The 24,066-nt window shown below is 40.7% G+C and overlaps 2 protein-coding genes across 2 annotated transcripts; both read left to right on the forward strand.

Annotated features, from left to right (window-relative positions):
• The first annotated feature begins 579 nt into the window (after positions 1 to 579).
• gareml (GRB2 associated, regulator of MAPK1-like) lies at positions 580 to 14,031 on the forward strand. The gene is made up of 7 exons (XM_079643510.1): positions 580 to 860; positions 4,311 to 4,451; positions 8,488 to 8,618; positions 8,705 to 8,870; positions 9,111 to 9,955; positions 11,124 to 11,293; positions 12,058 to 14,031. The coding sequence occupies exons 1-7, from the start codon at positions 749 to 751 to the stop codon at positions 12,647 to 12,649; spliced, it is 2,157 nt and encodes a 718-aa protein (XP_079499636.1). The 5' UTR covers positions 580 to 748; the 3' UTR covers positions 12,650 to 14,031.
• A 1,512-nt stretch (positions 14,032 to 15,543) lies between these two features.
• On the forward strand, positions 15,544 to 23,308 carry hadhb (hydroxyacyl-CoA dehydrogenase trifunctional multienzyme complex subunit beta). The gene is made up of 16 exons (XM_079644771.1): positions 15,544 to 15,663; positions 17,094 to 17,166; positions 17,319 to 17,360; positions 17,477 to 17,573; positions 17,671 to 17,715; positions 17,996 to 18,095; positions 18,335 to 18,422; positions 18,583 to 18,770; positions 19,327 to 19,507; positions 19,880 to 20,001; positions 20,431 to 20,510; positions 20,600 to 20,647; positions 21,215 to 21,302; positions 21,548 to 21,622; positions 22,083 to 22,247; positions 22,908 to 23,308. The coding sequence occupies exons 2-16, from the start codon at positions 17,100 to 17,102 to the stop codon at positions 22,941 to 22,943; spliced, it is 1,422 nt and encodes a 473-aa protein (XP_079500897.1). The 5' UTR covers positions 15,544 to 15,663; positions 17,094 to 17,099; the 3' UTR covers positions 22,944 to 23,308.
• The last annotated feature ends 758 nt before the right edge of the window (positions 23,309 to 24,066 follow it).

Below are 24,066 nucleotides of genomic sequence, written 5' to 3' on the forward strand. Positions count from 1 at the left end.
AGCTGTTTTAGGGATTGGAACATTTAGCATGTATAGTACATATTATTCTGGATTATTTCTGATAAAGAATTAACCTTTAAAATCACATTTTAATGTTTTAGTTGGCTAATTTTGTCGGATAGTAATTGTCTATGTTTGTATGTTTTTAGACTTTAAATCTTTGTTTTGTAAAGCACTTTGAATGTCCTGTTTTGCACTGCTTTACTATTCCTAAAAAACATATTTAAATCACTTTAGTAAATGTACCACCCTGAAGGTACCTTGGGAAGAAATATTGAAAAAAATCCTACCTAGAAAAGTCCCTGCATCTTTCACCTAACCTGCCACCCACACACCAGATTTACCTCTGTGGACAAAGTGCTGCAATAATTGATGAGAAAACATGAAGCTACATGGCAGGGTATCAATCAAATAAGCTTAGGCCAGATAGAAAGGAAGCTTCTGCATATGTGATCTCCATTATAAATGATAATAAACTCGTTTGTGCTGTCTTGTTCTCGCGTATGTGTGGGGGTGGACAAATCCTGAATGACAGAGGGAGAAAAAGAGAGAAAGATCTTACTCTCCCTCCCACCCCTTTTGCGCACCGACTGTGACTGCGCTCCCTTTTTTCCTACATTCAAACATGGCGAAACTCTTTGCCATTATACCACCACCACCCTCTCCATCTCCATCGTTATCACCACCGCTATTATCTTCCCCGTTATCAGCAGCACCCTTATCTCCGGTAGCGTGATGACCCGGGAGGATGGAGAAGTTGTCGGCGAGCCTCTCGGAGATCACTTGGAGCCCGTTGGCGCTGCCTTTGGACGCGGTGGTCAGCAAGTTCCGTCTACCTACTGTGGTGCGCTTGGCACACGGTAAGAGACTGCCGGTACCGGGGGAAACCACCTTTAAATAACTTTTAGCAATGTTGCATGACAACTATTAACTGGCTCTAAAATGCCACCCTTCTTACAGGAATCATGACAGTCGGAATATTTATGACTAATATCGCATCCATGTCATGATAAAAGAAAAGTGTGTAATATTTTATCGAGGTGGATGTTTTTAACACGGTTTTTTTATGTGAGTAAAAACGCAGGGTGTGAGAACAACTGAAGCAATTTACAGAAAAATCTCAACAGTATCAAGAATGGAAGGAAAATATATCGCTTCCGGTAAAAGACTTCAAAATAAATCCCCAACCTTGAAGGTTTTAAGAGAAGTAACACCTTTTACATGCCTAACTAACACTTTTAAATAATAAAGTTAAAACCGAGATGTTATCAGTGTTTGGAAGTTATGGGCACATTTGCATAATCTTGGCAATACCAGTTATATTCTCTCTAGCAAACAAATACAATATTTTTTTAATCTAGGCACGTATATTTTAATTGGGATTAATAGTAGTTTAAAACAAAAAATGTGTAGGCTACGTAACGAAATATGGACAAATAAGTGCTGCTTATCTTTCTGACATGCAGTGGTAGATCACAGTCATCAAACTAGAGGTTATTACCCAAATCTGATATCATCCCATGTTAATGAATGATATATTGTTACGTTTACACTGATAATTTCTGTAGTTTACATTGTTCGTAAACTACAAACACTATTATATTGTTTACCAACATTTGAAGATGCTGTTTTTTTTCTAAATGACAGAGTTTAGTTGTCGATAAGTATTATGCATGATACTTAAATAAAAAAAATGAATAATAAGTTCCTGGCAACTAAGTGTTTTCCTAATGTAACATAACTTAATTTGCCTAATGGGTTCAAACAAAACGTTGCATATTTGCTCTAAACTAAAATAGCTTTATAGTGCATACATTATTCATAGCTCTTTCAATAAAATGAGCACTGCCTTTCAAATTACAAAAAAGGGACTGATTGTAATTTGTTATTTCTTATCATTTGTTTTTGCAATGTGTTGGTCATTATTGATGTAATTAAAGGAAAAATAATAAGTCAAAATACTTTTTGGAGGGGTAAAAGTATAAGATATATTGGCACAATTGATGCTCTTATTTTGAAACTACTTGTGCCCAGTATTTCCGTTATTATTTCGTTTTAATCTGGCCACCTTGATGCAGCTGCCGCATTAATTCTCGGACAGCGATCTATTTAGTTCATACACCAACTCGGGAATCACTCAGAAACATTTATTATCAGTTTTCAATGCATTTGTTTTATGTTTTTACGCCAACATGATTCTCTCAGACTTGGTGTCTTTACTTTGGGAAGGGTCGCTGGGTGTCATGGACAAAGTTGTTCCAGTCCAGCGAGTCCCGGAAAGCCACAAAGTGTCTGTTGTGTTGCTCAAGTGCTGCTCAATTCTTTTCATATGTAAATGCTGTAATCTGTCGGTGAATGTGGTGAATACTAACGAGAAGCGACGAGGAGGAAAGCCTCCAACTTTCCTTCGTGGGTAGAAGCGCGCACCCGAGCCGTGTCCGAAAATTACGCACCTTACTTCTGGTGGCGCGCGTGTCATTGAGAGCACCCGTACTGTAGGTGTTTATTAACTGCACTGAAGTTAACTCACACAGATGCCTGCTTGTTTGCAAAACCAGCCAACCCAGATGGTTAGTTATTAACAAAAGGGCATGATGTCAGTATTTCATGCAAACAACAACAATGTTTTTCTGCATGGAGAGAATGTGGTTCAGCGGTAGCCTTAGTGAGTGTGGGGGTGTAATTCAGTGTGAAGGGGGCTACAATTCAATGCTATGAAATCAAATACTTACCCTACAAAAAGAACATTGTTACATAAAGGCAATTCTCAAACATGTAAAAACATTAAGTTTCCGTTAACCCAAATCACATTTAAACATGTTCTCACGTCAATTAAGTAGAATTAGCTGTGGAAGTAACCAGTGGAAAGTAAGGTGTACATTTACTTGTGCTGTAAAAATCGTCTTGTTCTCTACTTTTTTTAAAATTATTTTATACCTTTACTCACCTACATTTCAGAAAGAGTACGGACTTTTTGCTTCACTACATTAAAATCATCAGTTAAAATATATAAATATGTAAAGTTGGCATCCATCCGCTGCAATGATGAACTGTTGCTGCAACATTTACATTTTAAACGCCAATCTGTTTAAGGATTATTCTCACGTGTGATACTTGATCGTTGAAGAACCTTATGTTGCTGATAAAAGGTGGACTACTTTTATATTTGTATTGTGTCTTGTTGCTACCGGTTTGGCTGTTTAGTTGTTGGTTCCTCACCTTACTGTTGACAGTTGTCAGCATTTTGTATTATTAGTTCGAAATAAAATCCAATGATAAACAAAAAGGTATCTTTTACTCTTTTTCCATTGCAACTTTCAAAAAATGTAAGACTTTGGGTTGTTTGCAATGGCTTCTTTTCACTGAAACTCATGACTTTTTACATCCAGCACCCTAATGACTAGTGGGATCTTGCAGTAACTCATATAAACAGCAATGTTCTTGAGTCATCCAGAGCAACCGTATTGTTTATGGAAAATGGCAATACTGTTGTTTACAATTCTTGCTTTGAACGGAAAAAGTCACATCCATTGTTCTGGTCTGGTAGCTGAAGTTTTATCGATGAGAAATACAAGTTTATTTGAGTGGCTCAGTAACCACACGGCATAACATTGGAAAATATGTCTTTGTGATTTGGGCCTAAAAATAATTTAACATTTCTGACATGTCATCTCATCTGTCCGGTGTTTGTTTTCAAACCACAACCTATCCATCAGTAAGAAGAACAATACATGTGCATTAATGTAATCTATGTGTAAAGGGTAGTGTGTGAACGTACCACTGGGCCATCAGCGGAAATCAATGCTGTACATGATGGCTCTAGAGCTGTGTGTGTGTGTGTGTGTGTGTGTGTGTGTGTGTGTGTGTGTGTGTGTGTGTGTGTGTGTGTGTGTGTGTGTGTGTGTGTGTGTGTGTGTGTGTGTGTGTGTGTGTGTGTGTGTGTGTGTGTGTGTGTGTGTGTGTGTGTGTGTGTGTGTGTGTGTGTGTGTGTGTGTGTGTATGGGGGCTGTGTAATAATGGGTTGCCAGTAACATAGCGCCATCCTGATCAGTAGGTTAGGGGTGGTGAACCATCCTTTATAGTGGTAATTATGGACACTGAATCCTAAATGCATGTATGTGTGCTTGTCTGTGGGGAGTGTTTTACATTACATTACAGGCGCTTTTATCCAAAGCAACTTACAATAAGTGCTTTTCATTTGCTGAGCTATATAGTGTGATCTTAAAAATGTAAATCTGTTGTTTCATTATGTGTTCTCAGGCCGGTAGACGGTTTGTTAATCCTGATTAATTTGTGTGTGTGTGTTCCAGGTGAATGTGTGGAGGGCTTGTCGGAGGAGGATGTGGTTCTGTTACACTCCTGTCGTCAGTGGACCACAGTGACTGCCCACAGCTTAGAGGAGGGACACTACGTTATCGGACCTAAGATAGACATCCCTCTGCAGTACCAGGGTGAGTGCACACACACACACACACACACACACACACACACACACACACACACACACACACACACACACACACACACACACACACACACACACACACACACACACACACACACACACACACACACACACACACACACACACACACACACACACACACACACACACACACACACACACACACACACACACACACACACACACACACACATATATATACACTCTGCATATGTATAGAAGCACGCTTGAAAATGTCCTACTCAGTCAAAGATTTGTTCTCACCCTAAAAGAACAACAATTTCTCACTAAATCACTCTGGGGGGACAAATGTTGGCCAAGTTTAACCTTTTCCACTTGCTTTATTTTTGTTGGGACAAAAAAAATGAAACTTAAGATACTAAAGACAGTAAGATAGCAATGATAAACTGATAGTGGCAAGTCATGTCTGATGGCTTGCTCTAAAGATAAATGAATTAAATGCAGTCAGTTCAAGTTTAGTCATGTATTCCCACGTGAACTCATGAGAATATGTCCTGAATGAACACATAGAGACGATACAAGGGGAAAGGTCTTCCATTTGTTGATTAACGGTAATCAATCATGAACTTGGCAGATCAAACTAAAAAAGATTAGATGTTTAAAGTAGGACATGACACAGAGGCAAAATATTCCCAGAATCCAGAAAACGAGTCCCAGTTAAATGTATGACTTGGCAGAAAAATCTGGCCCTACCCAACAAGCACCCACATATTAAAAAATATGTTATAAACATTATGTTTGGGATGGAAGAAGACATGGAACTTATCAATACAGAATGATACTGTCAAAGTGTGCAGTACGACGAGTTTAACAACTGCAAAGTAACTTAACAAGACAAAACAGGAAAACTCTTATTTTAGGGGTTAATCAAATTAACGTCTAAACAGCTAGGTGCAAACATGTGGGCGAAAGCACCACCGGATATAGTACATATTGGATTAGATAATCATTTCCAACATGTGCCGTATATGGTCACATTTAAGGATACTGATTAATACACGGACACATACTCACAGCTGTAGACAGTAGATGTGACCTTGTGAGTCCTCCTGTCCATTGGTCTGTCATCTTCCTGCTGAATGAATCCTCCAGGATGACCTCACCGGAGCTCCATCCCATTGATGGGACCGTACGACCGGTCACATTATTCGCTGTGTAACTGGATCCTAATGCCTCTTATTCATTGTTTCCTCCACTGATGGAGTGCTGATGTCACCTCACACTGCTGCCGCCTCTCAGGCTCCTTTTCGGAAGAATGAAAAAAAACAAGAGTGGTAGGGGTTTTGGTGAGATCATTGTCATTTTAGACATTTCAGCATAATATTGGCAGTTAGGAGCAGACAGGTTAGTCCAACATATATAATTGTAAGAGTTGTTATTAATAGGAGCCGTCTAGGTTAAATAATGGCGGTCAAAGCATAACAATTGGCAGTACCCTCGCCCCAGAAACTTGTGGCTAGCAAATTCCCAACGCGAGGAGAATTGGATTCATGTGCAGAGTTGGTGGTATAATTGGTCTAAATTCCTCCCCGACCTGGCCTGTTTTGACATTTAATTTGAGGGGGTCAAAATTATTTGTCTTAACCGTCATCTGGCTGTCGGATGATCAGAGGGATTTCTGACGTGTCTGCCAAGCTGTAAAAAATACAAAGCATTAGGTCCATGCTTTTTGTGTGTCCATTTTTGTTGTAAATTCTGCCGTGAAAAGTGTACAAGGAACTAAAATAGTTGCGCTGTTTGAATATGGGCTTCACTGTATCAAGTAGGTGCTAGCAAGAAATTCCTAATGGCTTTGGTATTTTTTATTTGAAAAGTGTTATTTTATTAAAAGTATATTGTATTATAATCAGACAAACATTCTTTTCAGTTGTGGACAATTTTAACCATACATTCGAGAAAAGCCAGACAACAAAGCCGAAATGTATGCATACTTTAGGACTTCCTCTCTGTCTCTTTAAATAACAGGTGAGTTGTTGTTGAATCAGAAGCCGGTGATGAGCTAATGTCTGTGTGATGACTTCATGCAGGAAGTCTAAATAAGCCTAGGAGGAGAGCAATATAGGTTCCTCCCTGGGGATAGACAACAGGATGCTCCCTCCTTCTCATCCTCTCTGTCTGTATCCTCCTCTGTCCATCAGTGAGGCAGTCAATGAAGACTGAAGGGTAGAGGACAGAAAAGCTGAATGAATGGGTTTCAGGGAAGCCAGTGGCGCCACTGCCACCCCTGTAATGTGAAGCTGGTGACCAAAGCCTGATGTGTGGGAGTTAACAGCCTCTGTGATTCAGTTTTTCTTCTTGGAACTAGGGCTGAACGATTAATCGTACATAAATCGCGATTTCAAATGATGCAATTATCAAATCGCAAAGCCTGCAATTTTTTTTAACATTTTTCTTTTTACATTTAAAAAAAAAAAAAATGTGTTGTTGTTCTTGTGTGTCAGTCATCCACACCAATCAGAAGTGCTGTGCTCCACATGTACCAGCCATTGTTAACCAATCAGAAGTGGCCCATGATAGAAGGCGATAGACAGATTGATCCAATCACCTGCCAAGTCTTTTTGAAAGTGCCTGCCCTTTCCAAATGGCTTCCAGTGGAGCTTTCCTAGATGGTTTGGTGAAACAAACCGTCTGAGTCAGGTTAGTAATGCTCCATCACATGTTTCTATTACAGGGTGAATCTTAAACTGAAGCTTGACTTTAAAGCAACCCAACGGAAGTTTCATGTAAGTTTAGTTCTTTCACTCGTAGCTCGGGCTGCGGGGGTGCTAGAGACGGGAGCACGTTGATGCGACCTTCCTAGCCGGAGATATGGCCGCATTATACAATAAACTTCCGTTGGGTCGCTTAAAAACAAATATCGCAAATCGAATCGCAATATTTGTCAGAAAAATCGCAATTCGATTTTTTTTCCCAAAGTCGTGCAGCCCTACTTGGAACTACATTGTTCTCAGAGTAATAGTATGTGTATATGTTGTTACATCTCAGTTCTAGCTCAATAACCCTCTTACTTATACAAATGTCTGTAGTTTTGTTTGGTCAAGTGGCAATTCTGTTTAATTTCCTCCTCAGTCCTTCTGGGAATGTTGGTGGTGGGTTTTGTTGAAAAGTAGCACTTGCTGGTATTGTTCGGTGGGTGGAAGCTCCTTATCCTGGGGGCTCTGTTGAATTTGAAGGTGGGGGGTAGAGGAGAAAGAGGGGGAGAGAAAAGGAGGGAGGTGCTGGCGTGGAGGATGGGGGAGTTTGGTATTCAGCTCTGCCTCCCAGACAAAAAAATCTCATGTCTCTTTCCCTCACCCACACACACAATCTGAGAGCCAAGGAGAAAAAAGGAAGATCCTTCAAGGGTTGCATTAGTTAAAAGCAATCCCAGAAACTGCTAAATGAGAGGAAAGGATAGTTGGATTTTACAAAGGCTGATTTGCACGCATCCTAAAATGCTTCTTTACAACCTTAAAAAGTTGCACAAGCCCCAAAAAGTGGTTCCAAGAACACAAACACAGTTACTGGAGTGCATGAGTGTAAAGGATTTACAGACGGAGGAGGGGATGAGCAAGAGGAAGAAAGGGGGAAAGTGTGCGAGTGTATGTGTGAGTGTCTCCATGGTGATGTGTCTCTGCTCTGCGTGAGAATGGGGGTCCTTTATTGGTTTCCATGCCAACCCCGTTGGCCTTCGATTGGCAAAGAGCTGGTGCCAGGTCAGAGGTCACAGAGGTGTTTTTGTATTCTCCTCGTCCAAACAGTGTCTACTGCGGAAGTATGTGTTTGAAGTAGGACTCTCAAAGGTCAAATAAAGACAGGACAAAAACAACCTCTCCTTTCCTTCCTTCTTCTCTCCTCTTTCCTTGCCCCCTTCCTCTTCTTCCATCTTTCTCCTTACCCTGGGCTCCCTCTGTCTTATGCTTCCCTCACTTCCTTATCGAACTTACTTCCTCTTCCCCTGTTCATATTTGTATCTACCTCCTTATCTTCTATTTCTTTTGTCTTTCTTCCGTACTCTGTAGGGAAATTCAAGTTGTTGGATGAAGACCGAGACGTCAGGGATCCAATCCAGTATTTTTCCAGCGTGGAGGAAGTAGCTGGAGTCTTCCCTGACCGGGTCTTTGTCATGGAGACGATCACGTTCAGTGTCAAGGTTTGAGAAACATGAGAATATCCTAATTCAAGTTTCTGTCATTCAATGTCATGTCCACACGCTCATCATGCATGTATATGCTGCAGGTGGTTTCAGGGGAGTTCAGTGAGGACAGTGAGGCCTACAGCTTCACTCTGCAGGCTGGAGATGAGCTGTCACTCATGGGGAAGGCGGAGCTTCTCTGTGCCACGCCCTCTAAGGAAAAGACGGGACTGACCGCGCTCTTGAGACGCCTCGGAAAGACTCCTAGAAGTACGTAAGACGAAGCTTTTGAGCTATATGTTTTATGGAGTGCTTGGAATTAGGTGTGCATTCATCCTTGGAAATTGATAATATATATTGTCTATATGTATACAGGTCTTTGTGAAGCGATTGGGGAAATAAAGACACTGGATGCAATGCTTTCTCAGAGGGCAGCCACAAGTTGTCTCCGCTCATGTGGAACAATCTGACCTTTACAATCTCTTTGACTAATCCTCTCCGTCTCTTCAGGTAAAACTCCCTGCCTTGTCTGTATGAACCATCGCACCAATCAGAGCGTAAGCCTACCCTTTGGTTGCCGTGGACGCTTTTGCACACGCTCCCCTCTGGAGCAAGGCATGCTGGGAGGGGAGCACACGGTACGCAGCATCATCGAGAGGGTTCGCCTCCCCGTCAATGTGTCGGTGCCTTCACGACCCCCGAGGAACCCCTACGACCGGCACGCAGTCCGAGAGGGCCACCGCTACAAGCTGCTGAACATCGTGAGTAAGACGGTGGTGCTCTGCATGGTGCTCCGCCGACAGGAAGTCTCCCCCTCCCACTTCCTGCTGCTACGCTGCATGCCCCGGTTCAACGTGGCCGAGGCCTCGGGTCACACAGCGGCGCTGGAGAGCCTCCTGTTGAGACACGCCTTCGACCCAGATGCCTACTCTCGAGCTGTGAGAGAAACCAGGCCAGAGCTGGAGTGTATGACAGAGGAGTGTGTGAGCCCGCGGCGCTCTCGCATGTGTGTGTCGGGTCAGGACTCCTTGGCACCGGCACTGCAGCACCTGTCCATGTGCGGGTATGGGGGTGGGGACGGCCTATCACAGCGCTGCAGGGACTCTCTTGGAGAGCGGCTAGGGGAGGGGCCAGGTGAGGAGCGGGAGTATGTGACTCCGGAGTGGACTGATGCTGAAATGAGGACCAGTGAGGAAATCCCTTACGAGGAACTTTGGACCAATCAAAACGCAGAGGGCTTGGGGAAGGAGCCGAACCTCATCTCCTTTCATTCCACGTCCTCATTGGACGGGTCTCTTGGTACCGTGGTGACCAGAGTGTCTACCCCGCCGCCTGTACCTCCAAAATCTGATGCTGTGAGTTCACGTCTTCACCGCCTGTCCTTCTGTCTCTAATCCTTCATATCTATCCACAGCAGCATCCGGTTGTTAAAAGTCCGGATGCGTGTTTTGAATTATTCATACACAACAGCTTTTAAACCTCACTGGCCACATTCACACACAGACGGATTTCCTGGAAAGCCTGCCATACACTCACAGTACATAAATACACATAAATATATATAACCAATTATGCTGGTACACGTGTGCTGTAAACTGGAATATGATATTTTTTCAGTAGCACTGAGGCAGCTTAGTCCCCTCTTACAGTGCAATACTGATGGAGCCTTTGGTCTTAATAACGACTACATTATTATTGATTCCACAATGAAAGATGCCTATAAAGCAGCAGTCTAGCAATTTATGTGATTAGAATAGAAAACAAGATTGTGTTTACTCTGCATCAGCTCTACACTTCCCTGAAATCCATTATCAATAAAACAGGGTGGATGGTATTTGCTTTGTCTTATAGTGTCAGTAATTGTTTTAGTATGAATTAGGTTTATTCATTAGGAAAGGCAACAGGACTTTGGTTCTTTATAATAGAGATAAGCGATAAATGTACTGCACTTGAATATATAAGACAATCTTTAAAAGAAATGTTAATGTTAAAAGAGAAAACTGGACTTAGAACAAGGTTTTTGTAGCTGTGCTATTCTCCCTTGGATTTTTTAAGTGGTTCTTCAAGGCTAATGTTAACATGTTTGTAGGGGGAGAATAATCACACTTTGTTTTGCTTAATTAACTATTTTCTGGTGGCAGCTAGCAGCGGTACACAGAGAGAGTGTGGGTGTTGAAGTCTGCTGTGCATCTGGATTATACCCTGCCACACACAGTGTTCTTCATTCCCTGATATGTAGCCTGCCAAGACACAGTGTGTGTATGAGGCGGGGGGGTTTGTTTGAGGTGTAAAGGTCACCAAGTTTGACATTTACCAAGCAGAACACAGAGAGTAGCCAGCACACACACACACACACACACACACACACACACACAATCCCATAAAACCTCCTGAGTAGTCAAGTTTTGGGAGTTAACTTTTCTGCTGTGGTGATTCTCATTCTGTGTGTGTGTGTGTGTGTGTGTGTGTGTGTGTGTGTGTGTGTGTGTGTGTGTGTGTTTGTGTGTGTGTGTGTGTGTGTAGGTAAGAGAGGAGTGTCGCTACTTGATCGCCCCTCCCGTTCCCCCCCGCTGCTCTAAAGGAGGCTCCATCTCCAGTCCAGTCCCCAGTCCTCCTGTTCCCCCTCGGTTCCCCAAAGCCTCCACCTCCCCGAGGCCCAACCTCTCCTTCTACTCCTCTGGACTTCAGGACAGGTACAGTGGGAGTGCTATGTTTTTGAATGCAACAAATCAGCGGTGGCGGTTTATGTGCTTTCAGGTGAATTGAGCTAAAGAAATCAGTGTTTCCTAATAAAAGGATGCCACCACATCTCCTTTGAAGCAGTTGATATACGAAAGTTAAGAGGGAAAATATTCACTTCCTTTGGGGAAAATAATGAAATAGGACCAGTGTCGTTAGATTTCAGCTCCCATTGGATCTAATGCTAACACAATGACTTAAACTATATCAATGTATAGCTACCTATAGCACCCTCTCGCAAGACTTAGTATGAAAAGAGTAATCCACATATTAAGAGGTGCCAATTTATAACTTCCCTGACTCAAGATGGACCAGAGGTCATTTTTTATTCAAAGCTTTTATCTTGTCTAAATGTGTGGCCTACAATATCAACAATGCAACCAGCATGCCAACGAATAGATGTTTAGTCGGGAGTGTTATTCGATCAAAAGCTCCAGAGCAGCCACTTAAGGGTATTGGTGGTATTTATATCAACTATGCTTAAAAGGGTTCAAAGCGAAACATATATATATATATAACCACCAAGTTTAGCCCCATATTTAAACTACAGGTATTGATTACTTTTGACCTACAAATGACAAAATAAATGCTTACGGGGCAATAACATGTGGATATAGGAATATAACTAAACTATAGCCCAATATATATATATGATTTCCCCTTTGTATTGGTGTTTCGATATTAGAACCGAACCTCACTTTCTCCTGCTCTGCTCCAGCTGCTCGCCCTCTCCGGATGCCTCCCTCTACTGTTACCCATGCTCCTGGGGGGATTGCCCGGCCCCTAACCCCGCCAATCCTGAGCCAGTCTCTGCCAACACTGCGGACCCCACCTCCGCCACTCCTCAGCCAGCACAGGCCACCTGGGCAGAGCCGTGGGTGGACTCCTTCTCCTCCTCCGGACCTCGACTCAGGCCTCCACAGAGTCGGTTTGCTCCTTTTGGGGCGTTAAACCCCTTCAACCGCCAATCCCCCTGCCCCTCCCCTGAGCCCACTCCCAATCCCACCACAGATTCCTCCAGAGGTGCAGAGGGAGGCGGGACGCCCACAGGGGTCACCGAAAGCTTGAACCCTGACCCCACCTGGCGACCTCCTGCTGACCTGTCTGTGCTCTCATTGGAGGAGGTGTCGGCCTGCCTGCGGTTCATCGGCCTATCAGAGGCAGCGGTGGGCGTGTTCCAGAGAGAGCGAATCGACGGCAGCCTCCTGGTGCAGCTGACCGAGGACATCCTGTCACATGACTTCCACCTGAGCCGACTGCATGTCACCAAGATCACACAGTTCATACAGGGCTGGAGGCCCAAGATCTAACACACGTGTACACACACACACACACACACACACACACACACACACAAACACACACACACACACACAATCCTGATAATGTGCCTGTTGGCTACTGAGCCATCCTGAATGTGCCTTTCACTGTGACCAAGTGGCTGCAGAGCCCGACTGACTGAAGCTGAGACTTTGCTGAAGGAAACCACGCCACCCTGTGGTCAAACTGTCGAACTGACACTCGAGTCTGACTGCAAATTCCTGTCTGAATCACAGACTGGGACTAGTTTACTAACAAATAGCTACAAATGAGAGCTATATGATTAAAGTTCCCTGTCTCAATTTGTCTTTGGGGAACATAGTCACGAAACATCGTTATACTTTGAGACAGCTAAAGGTTTGAGCAGTATATGGATTTGTGGGGCCTCCATGCCGCAGCTCCATCAATTCTGATATTCCTTCATTCTCCATATAAACTGGAGGAGTTTCATTTGAGTTTTTCTCATTATAAAAAAGATGCATTGAAGTTCAAATTCCCTGCCTTTAATGTGGATTTTCAAAAGGAAGGATGGTAAATGTAGGCAGTTTCCAGTGTATTGACAGAGAAAGCTGATTGCTCCTTTTCTCAAAACTAGGGCTGCTCGATTATGGCAAAAATCATAATCTCAATTATTAGGGTCAATAATTGATATCACGATTATTAAAAATATTATTAAAACATTTACTTTGAAAACATCCATTTATTGCAAAAAATAATGTTGAACAGTATGTTTTGAACAGTTCATTACCCTGAACTTTAAGTATAATTCAACTGAAAAAAATAAAATAATGATACTAATAATACAAAAAAATAAAGAAAATAATCGTTTTATTTAGATTACGTTGTTTTCGTAAATCGTAATTGCGATTAAAATACGATTAATTGAGCAGCCCTACTCAAAACTGTTCCATCATTGCCCTGATGTACCAGGATGCATTGCACATGAGCTTCTGACACCAGGAAGGTCACAGAGCAATATCCTCTGGCGCTCAAACACTGAACCTGTTCCCTACCTGAGTCTCAAGCACAGCCTTCTTTATTTGTTTTCATTTGTGTCCCATTTGTGCACTGAGCTCCAGTGACCTTAAATTGGCAAAAAGATTTAAAAAGTATTAGGAGATTTGAAGTTTGTTGTTAGAAGATTATTGAAAAGGAATGAGAAAGTAAAGAGAAATCTCAAAGTCAGAAGCACCCAATAAAGTATTTGTTGAGTTTCTGTTACTGATCAATGATTTACTGAACAATTTCTTAAGGCCATTATGTGCTTTGATAAATGTATTAACAATACCATTAAGGGAAACAAGAGATGTCCTTATTTCTGTAGTAGGAAACACACGTGTTGCCATGCTATAATAAACATGTGCGTCGGAAATAGAGTTCTCAAAATATACCTCAGATATCCTTGATTTAGCCATGCATATTAATAAATGAAATTACACTTGTATGTTCTCATAGCTATATGTACACTTACTACATGACATTTAAGGTCCAGTAAAGCAAGTGAAATAGGGTGAAAGGTCCAAGTCTCCATCAGAAATGTAACAATTATAAACTGATGAATTACTAAACCAGGCTTCACTGCTGCTGAAGAATAACCACAAGCTGTTCTAGTGCACCATCTTTGTGGTTGTATCTGCCCTGATGTTCCTGCCAGTCAGCATCATGTTCCTGTATCATGTGGGTTGCAGGTATTTTGAGCTGGTATTCCCCAAAGTGAGGTTCTTGAACTAACTGAATAATGTGTTGCTTTTATAAGCTCCAGAGCGCTTGCTGTCGTACAAGTTTGAAGGGTCAAAATAAATTATCATTTTAATGTAGGAGAGATCACACATGCAAAAATTAGGAAACCCTGTTAAAGCCCTAGAAAGCTTACGTAATATCTGCAATGGGGATGATGCAGCCAGGATTGATTGAGATGAAGACAGCACTGTTCGACCACATCTCCATCACCTGCCATGACAGTGTGTTCACCTGGCACCTGCATACACACAAACACATGCACCCATCTGATTTATCCTCATGTCACATCTCAGTGAGAGACAGGTAGTCAAGACTGTCACAAAACACAATCTCTCTGACATCATGTATGTATTGTCTCATACTCTCCTTCATAAACATGCACAAACACACTCACCTAAGGTTTTAAAATACAATTCTGTCAATCTGTTTTAAAAATACAAAAACAATACAAAAACCTTAAAAAACTGCCGGTTATTAGCTGGTCTTCACAGTAAGGCGACTCTCTGACATACTGTATGGTACCAGTGATGATGAAGATATTAACTACTCTTTATTTATTTTTTAAAGCATTACACTGGACCCAACAATTAGGGCTTTTTAGTGCAATTAACTACAGTTTTAACCAGTTCAGTAGGCGTACAAAATATCAAATATTTTACCATTCTCAGTATAATTGAACAAATGACTTTTACTCAATATAAAAAAATAAATAGTGATAGCTTGATACCAGTCGCTAACTGTACATCAAGCAGGCCTACTATATCAAAACAACATTAACATTTTATTCAATGAAACAGATGTTGAAATATTAATTATGTATTACATATCTTACGATAAGAGATCGTTTAGCTGCAAAACTTTTGCACAAACAATTGCCATCTTCACCTGAAACTCTTCAACAAGGTGCTCAACACCTGTCCTCGAGCGCAGTTCATATTCTGACCGTTGGGGGCACAATAGTGCGGATAACAATATACGCCTAAATGCTGCCGTTGCATAACATGTACTTTTTCTAACATACATATTTTCTATTTGACAAATAAAATATTAAAAGATATCGATATTACAGTGTTCAGTTAAAACAAGCTCATACACAAAATAAAATATGTACCCAATAATTACTTGACCGTGGTTTTCTTTCAGGCATTATCCTGGTCATCTAATATATCTGTGGGTCCTTGAATGCGTAGTTCGTGCTGCTAGTCTTGTGGAGCCGATCGTTTGACAGGGAAGAGGTGACGACGGAGACTTAACACAAATACAGGTAAGCCACAAATGAACTATCAATAATAGTAAGACTAGAAGGCGACCAGACATTGTACAAACTTTGTAAATGTGTTCTTTTTCACAAAGCATAGTGGAACAGTTAAACACTGAATGGAAACTTTAGCTAACATGTAGCTACTTAGCTTCACTAGCTTGTATTTTGCTTTGTTTTGCTGTTTTTGTGGTTTCATACATGTGTCTTCTTTATTGGTGTCAATGTAACGTTAGGGCACAATAAAGGACATTGATCTGTAGACGGATCTGACCTTGTTTTAGTCCCATGATCCTGTATTTCTGTGTCTGTCATTCTCCAGGAGAGGAATCTAGGTGAAGGGTCAGAGATTGGAGGGGGTTGGGCTTTGTGACCGTCAATTATATGTCACATTGTCCCACATAATAAAAGATTGTATAAGACATATCTTATACATATATAATATACAAAGAGGTGAAGGAAGTATTCAGATATTTTACTCAAGTTAAATTAGTTATTCTACAAAAATACTCTGTTACAAGTAAAAGTACTGCATTCATAAGTGTACTCCCAAGTATTGGCATATCAGATTACAAAATATTACATTTTTGTATTATAATAATAATTAACGTTGCACTTGGTAAAGGTTGGGATTATTTAAATTACTTTTCTGGGTAATTTATCCTATATACTACTTTATTGGTTGATTTATATTCTGTATTATAAATCCAGTAACTCAATTTGTAAAAAGTAAAACATTGCATCCAAAATGTAGTAGAGTTAAAGTTTAAAGTAGCATAACATGAAGATACTCAAGTGATGTACATGTGCCTCAAAATGTTACTTGAGTAAATATACCCAGTCACATTCCCCCACTGAATATTCATATTTACGGTATGTATTCTTCCCCTCATTAAACTGCAAAATACAAAATAAAACACCAACCACGTCAGATATCTTACCCTAAAGTATGACTGTTATGTCTGGTAAATTCAGACACAAGTCACTGGGGCTTAAACGACCTTTTGCCTACAGTCGATCTGAGTATCACCTGAGAGGCTTTGCAGCTTGGTTATGTCACTCTCCAGGCTGCTCTGTCCAGAGATGATATTGGTAAAAGTGTTTGTTAAGTTTTTGTTGAAAATGTCTTAGAGATATTTCGATTCCACTTTATGATTATTTTGGATATGCATTTTGAGGTGCTGTTGAACTGTTTTACTATATAGAGAGGTATGCTGTTCTCATTCTGTGTTTATTGCATTAGCTGGCAGTTTGCTTTCCAATTGAAATGGAAATTTGACTTTTATTTTATTTGAGAAAAACAAAACTAGTAAAACAAAGTATTTACATTTATTTCAAATGTTATTAATTGTATACAGGACCATGATTTTATTTATTTTTAAATCAGAACCTTGGTAATAACTTTCCAGTAACAATTCCAGTTTCTCTCTCTGCAGAACATAATGGCCGCCATGTTGCTGAGCACAATGCGAAGCGGCTCTGTCAGTCCTTCCTGGGCGGTGCGGTTGGGTAAGTCTATATCATTTTATTTGTTTTACAGAATAACAGATACATATATTCCTTATGCTGTGCGAACTAACATTTTGTGTAATTGAAAATATATTAAATAAAACATTTAATGATTCGATTGTCGTTGATGATGTTTTTTCTGTGTTCCTCAGCGGCACGCTCTCTCAGCACGACGTCCCCTCTGCAGGCACATGGTAGGTCAACAATCAAAGTGATATGATTTGCAATCACATAACAATCCAGATTATAGTCTGGTGTTTCCAATATGAGCTATCAGAGTCTAACTACATGTTGCTTTCTTCATTTTCAGTTCAGACAAAGAGTAAAAAGACCCTGGCCCGGCCCGGTGTGAAGAACATAGTTCTGGTGGAAGGAGTCCGAACCCCTTTCCTTTTGTCTGGAACCACGTAAGTCTCTGCTTTTTTCCTATTGCCAACTTCAGATGCTGGAGCCTCTGATTACCATGACTTTGGGAGGAAGAAAAACCTTTTGTTTGTGTTACAGATATGCTGACCTCATGCCCCATGACTTGGCCAGAGCAGCTCTGCAGTAAGTGTTATCCTATGTTTATTTATTTTTATTTGTGAATGGTTTCATGACACTATCAGATTTCAAATGTAGTCGTTAAAGCATACTCATGCGTCTGTTCAGGGGAGACATAGAGGAAAGTGGAGCAGGAATCTAAGGGGGGTTGGATTAATGTTGATGATGAGTTTTTCAGCTAGGTCAGGATGTATTTTTTTTCAATATCTATTCTGTCTCTTTCCCAGTTTTTTCAATCTTAAAAAAAAGGAAGTGTTTTTAAAATGTTATGTTTGGGTTTCTTCAGGGGTCTGCTGCACAAGACAGGTTTACCCAAAGATGCTGTAGACTACATCATATATGGAACAGTCATTCAGGAGGTCAAAACCAGCAATATAGCAAGAGAGGTAATCACACACACACACACACACACACACACACACACACACACACACACACACACACACACACACACACACACACACACACACACACACAAAATGGCTATATTATCTGGCGCTTCAGGTGCCTTTCCTACGTTTCATTTACTCTCTTTAAGATAATTGCTGAAACATACTATTGATTAAAGGTGTTATCATGACACAGTCCTTTCATGCATCTTTTTCTTTGTTTACCTTGATTTCAGGCAGCACTCGGCGCAGGCTTCTCTGACAGGATCCCAGCTCACACCGTCACCATGGCCTGCATCTCCTCCAACGTGGCTATGACCTCAGGTATGTCGGGGAAAGAAATCTCACATAAGTCACAAGAGATTCTCAGAGAAGACTACATTGGAGCTGCACACAACAATGATATTGTATACTTTGTTAGCCAATTGAGGACACGACGTACACACTTTGTGTGACCTTTGTTTGTCTCCCTCCTTCTCTCCAGCTGTTGGTATGATCGCTGCAGGACAGTGTGACTCTGTCGTGGCGGGAGGGGTGGAGTTCATGTCCGACGTTCCCATTCGTCACAGCCGTAAGATGAGGAAGACCATGCTGTCCCTCAGCAAAGCAAAGACTCTCGGCCAGAGGCTCGGTCTGATTGGCAGCATCCGGATGGCACACTTGTCCCCAGAGGTGTGTTTCATACATACTAAAGATCACTGTTTGTTACATTTGATTTGCAACATCGGTAATCACATTTCTTCTCCTGGATCTTTGAACATATATGTGTAAAACACAAAGTCTATATGGCCTGCGCTCCCAAGATTTTATTCAGATGCTGGTTCCTAAAGTGAGAACAGAACTGGGTAAAAAAGCTTTGAAATATGCTGCCCCTTATGCTCGGAATAACGTACAGAAGGAGCTGAAACTCTCAGATTTGATCACTATGGGGGAGTTCAAGTCCATCTTAAAGGACAGAGAACAAGAATCCATTGGTCGATGTGATTGCTCGTATATCCCATCATTTGTGTTTCACAGCTGTATTCGTCTGCCTGTATTGTTTTGAGTTCATTTGCTGTAACTTTGTTCATGCTGCCCTCTTGGCCAGGTCGCTCTTGAAAAACAGATTTGAATCTCAATGAGACTTTTACCTGGTTAAATAAAGCATATATATATATATATATATATTCCTTATGCTGTGTATATATATATTAGTATTTCCTCCTAAAACGTTTTATTCTGCGTGTAGCTTCCTGCTGTGGCGGAGTTCTCCACCGCTGAGACGATGGGCCACAGCGCTGACCGTCTGGCTGCTGCCTTCGGGGTCACCAGACTGGAGCAGGACGAGTTCTCTGTGCGCTCACACACTCTGGCCAAACAGGCCCAGGACGCAGGGCTGCTGGAGGATGTCATCTCCTTCAAAGTGCCAGGTAAACCCCGCTTCACTCTTTAGACTGAGATAAATGACATTACACATTGAAGGGTGGTTGAATAGGTTGTAATGGTTTCTTTGTTTGGGTCATCGTGTACTAATGGTTATATTATTTTAATTTATATTTAATTTGTCTGTTGTATTTACCTGCTTGCTTTTTATTGATTTTATTTATTAATGCTTATGTGAAAGCATTTATTGATATTGTTAATGGTTGTGTTTAGAGCTAAAACAATGAATTCATTTACAGAAAATGCAACTATTTGGAGAATTAATGTATTGTTGTAGACATTCAGTCGTAATCCAAAGACTTGAATCTTATTACTTTTGTATTTACAGAATATTTATTTTGCTGTCTTGTCTTTACCAGGTCGTGATATTGTTTCCAAGGATAACGGCATCCGTGTGTCCTCCATGGAGCAAATGGGAAAACTGAAGGCCGCCTTCATCAAACCTCACGGCACAGTCACTGCTGCTAACTCCTCCTTCCTGGTACACACACACACACACACACACACACACACACACACACACACACACACACACACACACACACACACACACACACACACACACACACAAACACACACTGCAAAGAGGAAACTCGGTTAAAAAGTTAAGTGGGGAAAAAAGCAGCGCGCTGAAATTGACACCCCGACGTCTCAGCTCTCGAGCCTAAATTAGGAGACACACACACACACACACACACACACACACTCACACTCACACTCACACTCTCACACACACTCTCACACACACACACACACCAGGCCTTACAGCACTCCCAATGACCTTCTAGATTTGATTTATTTGAATGAAACAAGTGACAACACTTTTTTTAATCTCCCCTGTTTCTGTTTCAACTATTTTGTGCTCACAAACTGCCCTGACATTAAACAAAGCACTTGTGTGTGTCCTCAGACTGACGGTGCCTCTGCTGTGCTCGTCATGTCCGAAGAGAAAGCGCTGGCTATGGGCTACAAGCCTAAAGCCTACCTCAGGTATCTGCACGCTCTCCATTTTTGTAACCTTAATTTCCCCAACGATACTCTTTAATATGTGCTGATCACATTCATTTGCATCATTGCAGAGACTTTGTCTACGTGTCCCAGGATCCCAAAGATCAGCTGCTTTTGGGGTGAGTTCAATTTAGTTTGTTTGAAAAACATGAAAACATTATTTGTTCAATAATTAACAATGGATTTATACAATTTGTGATGTGTGAAGCTGACCTTGTGTATGTGTTTAAATGTGGGGTAGGTAATTCACTTCAGAAATACTTGACATTCCATGGAATGCTCTTAACATCCCGATAGCAATGAATACCTGAAGTGCTTTGACAATAAATACATACAAACATTTCATCTGTGGAAGCCGTGGCGCTGTAAAAAGCACGACCAATCATCTGAGCCGGCCCGGCTAAAATAACTGCATGGCCTACCTGCCTGTCAGCCTTCCATCTGTGCACAAACCTATCTCGTGCCCTCATTGGTCATGTGCGCTTTGGTGTGTGTTGGAGGAGGGGCTCTGTAAGGAAGTCTGAAGGAAGGGGCAGATTTTTTTTGTCTGCGTACTTTCAGATTCTAGCGCACTCAAGCTGGTTTCTCCATTCTTACCTACCTACCTTTAAATCTAATTTACATAAATAAAAACATTTTGAGTTATTTCGCTCTTTTCAACTCGGTTTTCTTTTTGTCTCTTCCAGGCCAACGTACGGTACACCAAAGGTCCTGGAGCGCGCCGGTCTGAGCATGAGTGACATCGACGTGTTTGAGTTCCACGAGGCATTCGCAGTAAGTTATTACAACTTTTAAATGGGAAAACTGCGTTAGCTTGTGGAGGGAAATGTCCTGTCAATCTCTAATAAAAGTAACAGATGTGCATTTCTTATCCAATTATGGCTTCTGTTATTGATGAGAATCAATCAGAATGTGGGAGTAAGATTGGCCTGGTCTTTTTAGTATCATGCATTTCAATGTGTTTTCTGTCTGGTATCGTTGGTGACCCTGTGGATTTATATTTCTTTTCTTTTTTTCAGGGCCAGATTATGGCAAATCTGAAGGCGATGGACTCAGATTGGTTCGGCCAGACGTACTTGGGCAAGAAATCAAAGGTAAAGATAGATGCTGATCATATGTCACATGTAAATGATATTTGTGAACTGATTAACTTTTGACAAGTAGGTTATTATAAGAATATTATCAGCATTTGGTATTGGTGTAATCATATTTGAATATGGATGTACTAAAAAACGGTAAATAATATACTAAAGAAATATGTAGACCTGGGTTTGCTTATGACGTATATACATCCATTAGAAATTGGATGTTTAATATGTATAACTATGATAAAAGTACAGATTCATATAAGGCATCTAAAGCCAACAAAATATTGTCAATAATGCCGGTCAAGTGATAAATGCAAAAGTGGTCGGTATGGAAATCCTATTATTCCATTTTCAATTGTTAACAAAAAGTGTAACCTTTGCAATCATTATGTTTTTGATTCAAATGGTAAAGAAAGACATACTTTAGTCCTGACTAAATGTATTTTGTGTTTGTGTGTTTGTGTAGGTGGGAGCTCCTCCCATGGAGAAGTTCAACCTGTGGGGGGGCTCTCTGTCTCTGGGCCATCCGTTCGGAGCCACCGGCTGCCGGCTGGTCACCACCGTGGCCCACCGGCTGCAGAGGGAGGGCGGGCAGTACGGCCTGGTAGCAGCTTGTGCTGCTGGAGGACAGGTAATTCATTAGTTTACATTGAACAACAGAATCACACAAGACACAACTGACTTTTGAAGTTCTCACAATTTAAAGTGTTAAATAGTTAGAAATCATTGCCTCAGATCTTAAACTTTTAAAAATGAGGACTTCACTATCGCATGCTAGAATATGTTAGGTATTATGTAGTATTTAGTTGTATGATATCATGTTTAAATTAGATTAGACTGAATGTTATTCTCATTGTCAGAGTACAGGTACAAGCCAATAAAATGCAGTTTGAAATATAACCAGGAGTGCATGTTCGTATATATACTAATATACTATATCAATTGCAGTAAGTACTACAGCATTAATGACGCTTTAAAGTTATTATATACACAGGTAATACATATAAGTAAGTACATTTTGTATGTACAGAGTTTAGGTTGAGTTATAGTGTGCAAAACTAGGATGAATGTATAAACAACATGTACAGCTGGATATTTGTCCAAGATGAATAGAGCGAATATCATGTACCTGAAGTACTGTTGCAGTGCAATAGTTAGTGCACTGATGCCGTTGTAATTAGAAGATAGATTTCTTCCAGATTACACATTTTAAATGAGCAACTCTGATGTAATTATCTTTATTCTATTTCTTAGTTTTTTTCTGACAAACTTGTATTCTTTTGTTTTCCAGGGTCATGCCATGGTGATCGAGGCCTACCCCCAATAAAAGCACTTAAAACACCATCTGTGACCCGATCTACAGATTCAACAAGATATAATTACACTCACAACAGAGTGTACATACTATGCACCGCTTTGCCTTGAGTCGGATACAGTATGTGAGTGCGTTTTAGGAATATTGTGTAAATTCAATTTTGCCTAGAGGCCGTTAAATTATAGCAGAATGTTATCGAGGAATGTTGCTTATGAGTTTATGGACTTGGAGATGCATCATATCAGCGGTGTCACTGAGTCGATTGTAACATAGAAAAAATAAAAGCACTCAGAGAAGGTACAGTGACCCTAATGTTTATATAGCTGTCATATTTTTTTCTTACAAACTGTTGGAAATAAAGGGTGTTCTGAAACTCATTTCTTGGCCTATTGTTCTTATTTTTCACTAGCCTGAAAAAGGCGTTTTTGACAGCTTTCCAAAGCTTATTCCAAATTTAGATAACAATTAATACCTTTGACTAAAAAAGCTACAACATTTCAGTTAAATAAGCATCTGCTTCGTCACTTTGTGGGTCTAATTTGATCAGACTTGGACATTTTACCCAACAACTTTTATGTTTTGATGCAACAGCCCTTTTTTTCCAAATGAGATCCACCCATTACGAACCATTAAAAAGGAGACACAAATACAGAAATCTATCATGTGAAATAACCATACATTTTTAAACTTCAGTAGAATATTTTGTGTTTATATAAAGAAACATCAGTGCTTTTGAAATATTCTCATAAATTAAAGGATTTAGCAGAATCTTATCACAGTATATAAACACACTGGGGCCGTCATGTGTACATTTAGGAAGTTATCTTTCCACTAAATTATTCTAAGATTGGGTTCCTAAAATATAGTTACTTTGACTGAGAGTAGCTTATATTTCTTTATATTTTATAACGCATTGTTCTGATTGAAGGCCTTGATGCACGGACAACAACCTCAAAAAACAAGGTTTAATTCAGCAGGGACTGCAACTACTGCAAGGAAGAAGATCAATGTATAGGAAGCTTTGAGCTGCAGATAACAACAACAATGAGATTTGGGGGAAAGGGGGTGTACAGTCTTCTCTTTTTAATAGATTTAAAAAATTTGCATTGCCAAAATATTTTAGCATTTGCATCCC

This window comes from Notothenia rossii (genome assembly GCF_949606895.1).
Source record: "Notothenia rossii genome assembly, chromosome: 8".
NCBI classification, from domain to species: Eukaryota; Metazoa; Chordata; class Actinopteri; order Perciformes; family Nototheniidae; genus Notothenia; species Notothenia rossii.

Coding starts and splice junctions, on each gene's coding strand:
- hadhb (XM_079644771.1), top strand. CDS start 17,100: ATGGCCGCCATGTTGCTGAGCACAATGCGAAGCGGCTCTGTCAGTCCT. Junction 17,574..17,670: donor TTCCTTTTGTCTGGAACCAC/GTAAGTCTCTGC, acceptor TTTGTGTTACAG/ATATGCTGACCTCATGCCCC. Junction 21,623..22,082: donor ACTTGGGCAAGAAATCAAAG/GTAAAGATAGAT, acceptor GTGTTTGTGTAG/GTGGGAGCTCCTCCCATGGA.
- gareml (XM_079643510.1), top strand. CDS start 749: ATGGAGAAGTTGTCGGCGAGCCTCTCGGAGATCACTTGGAGCCCGTTG. Junction 861..4,310: donor TGTGGTGCGCTTGGCACACG/GTAAGAGACTGC, acceptor TGTGTGTTCCAG/GTGAATGTGTGGAGGGCTTG. Junction 8,619..8,704: donor CGATCACGTTCAGTGTCAAG/GTTTGAGAAACA, acceptor TATATGCTGCAG/GTGGTTTCAGGGGAGTTCAG.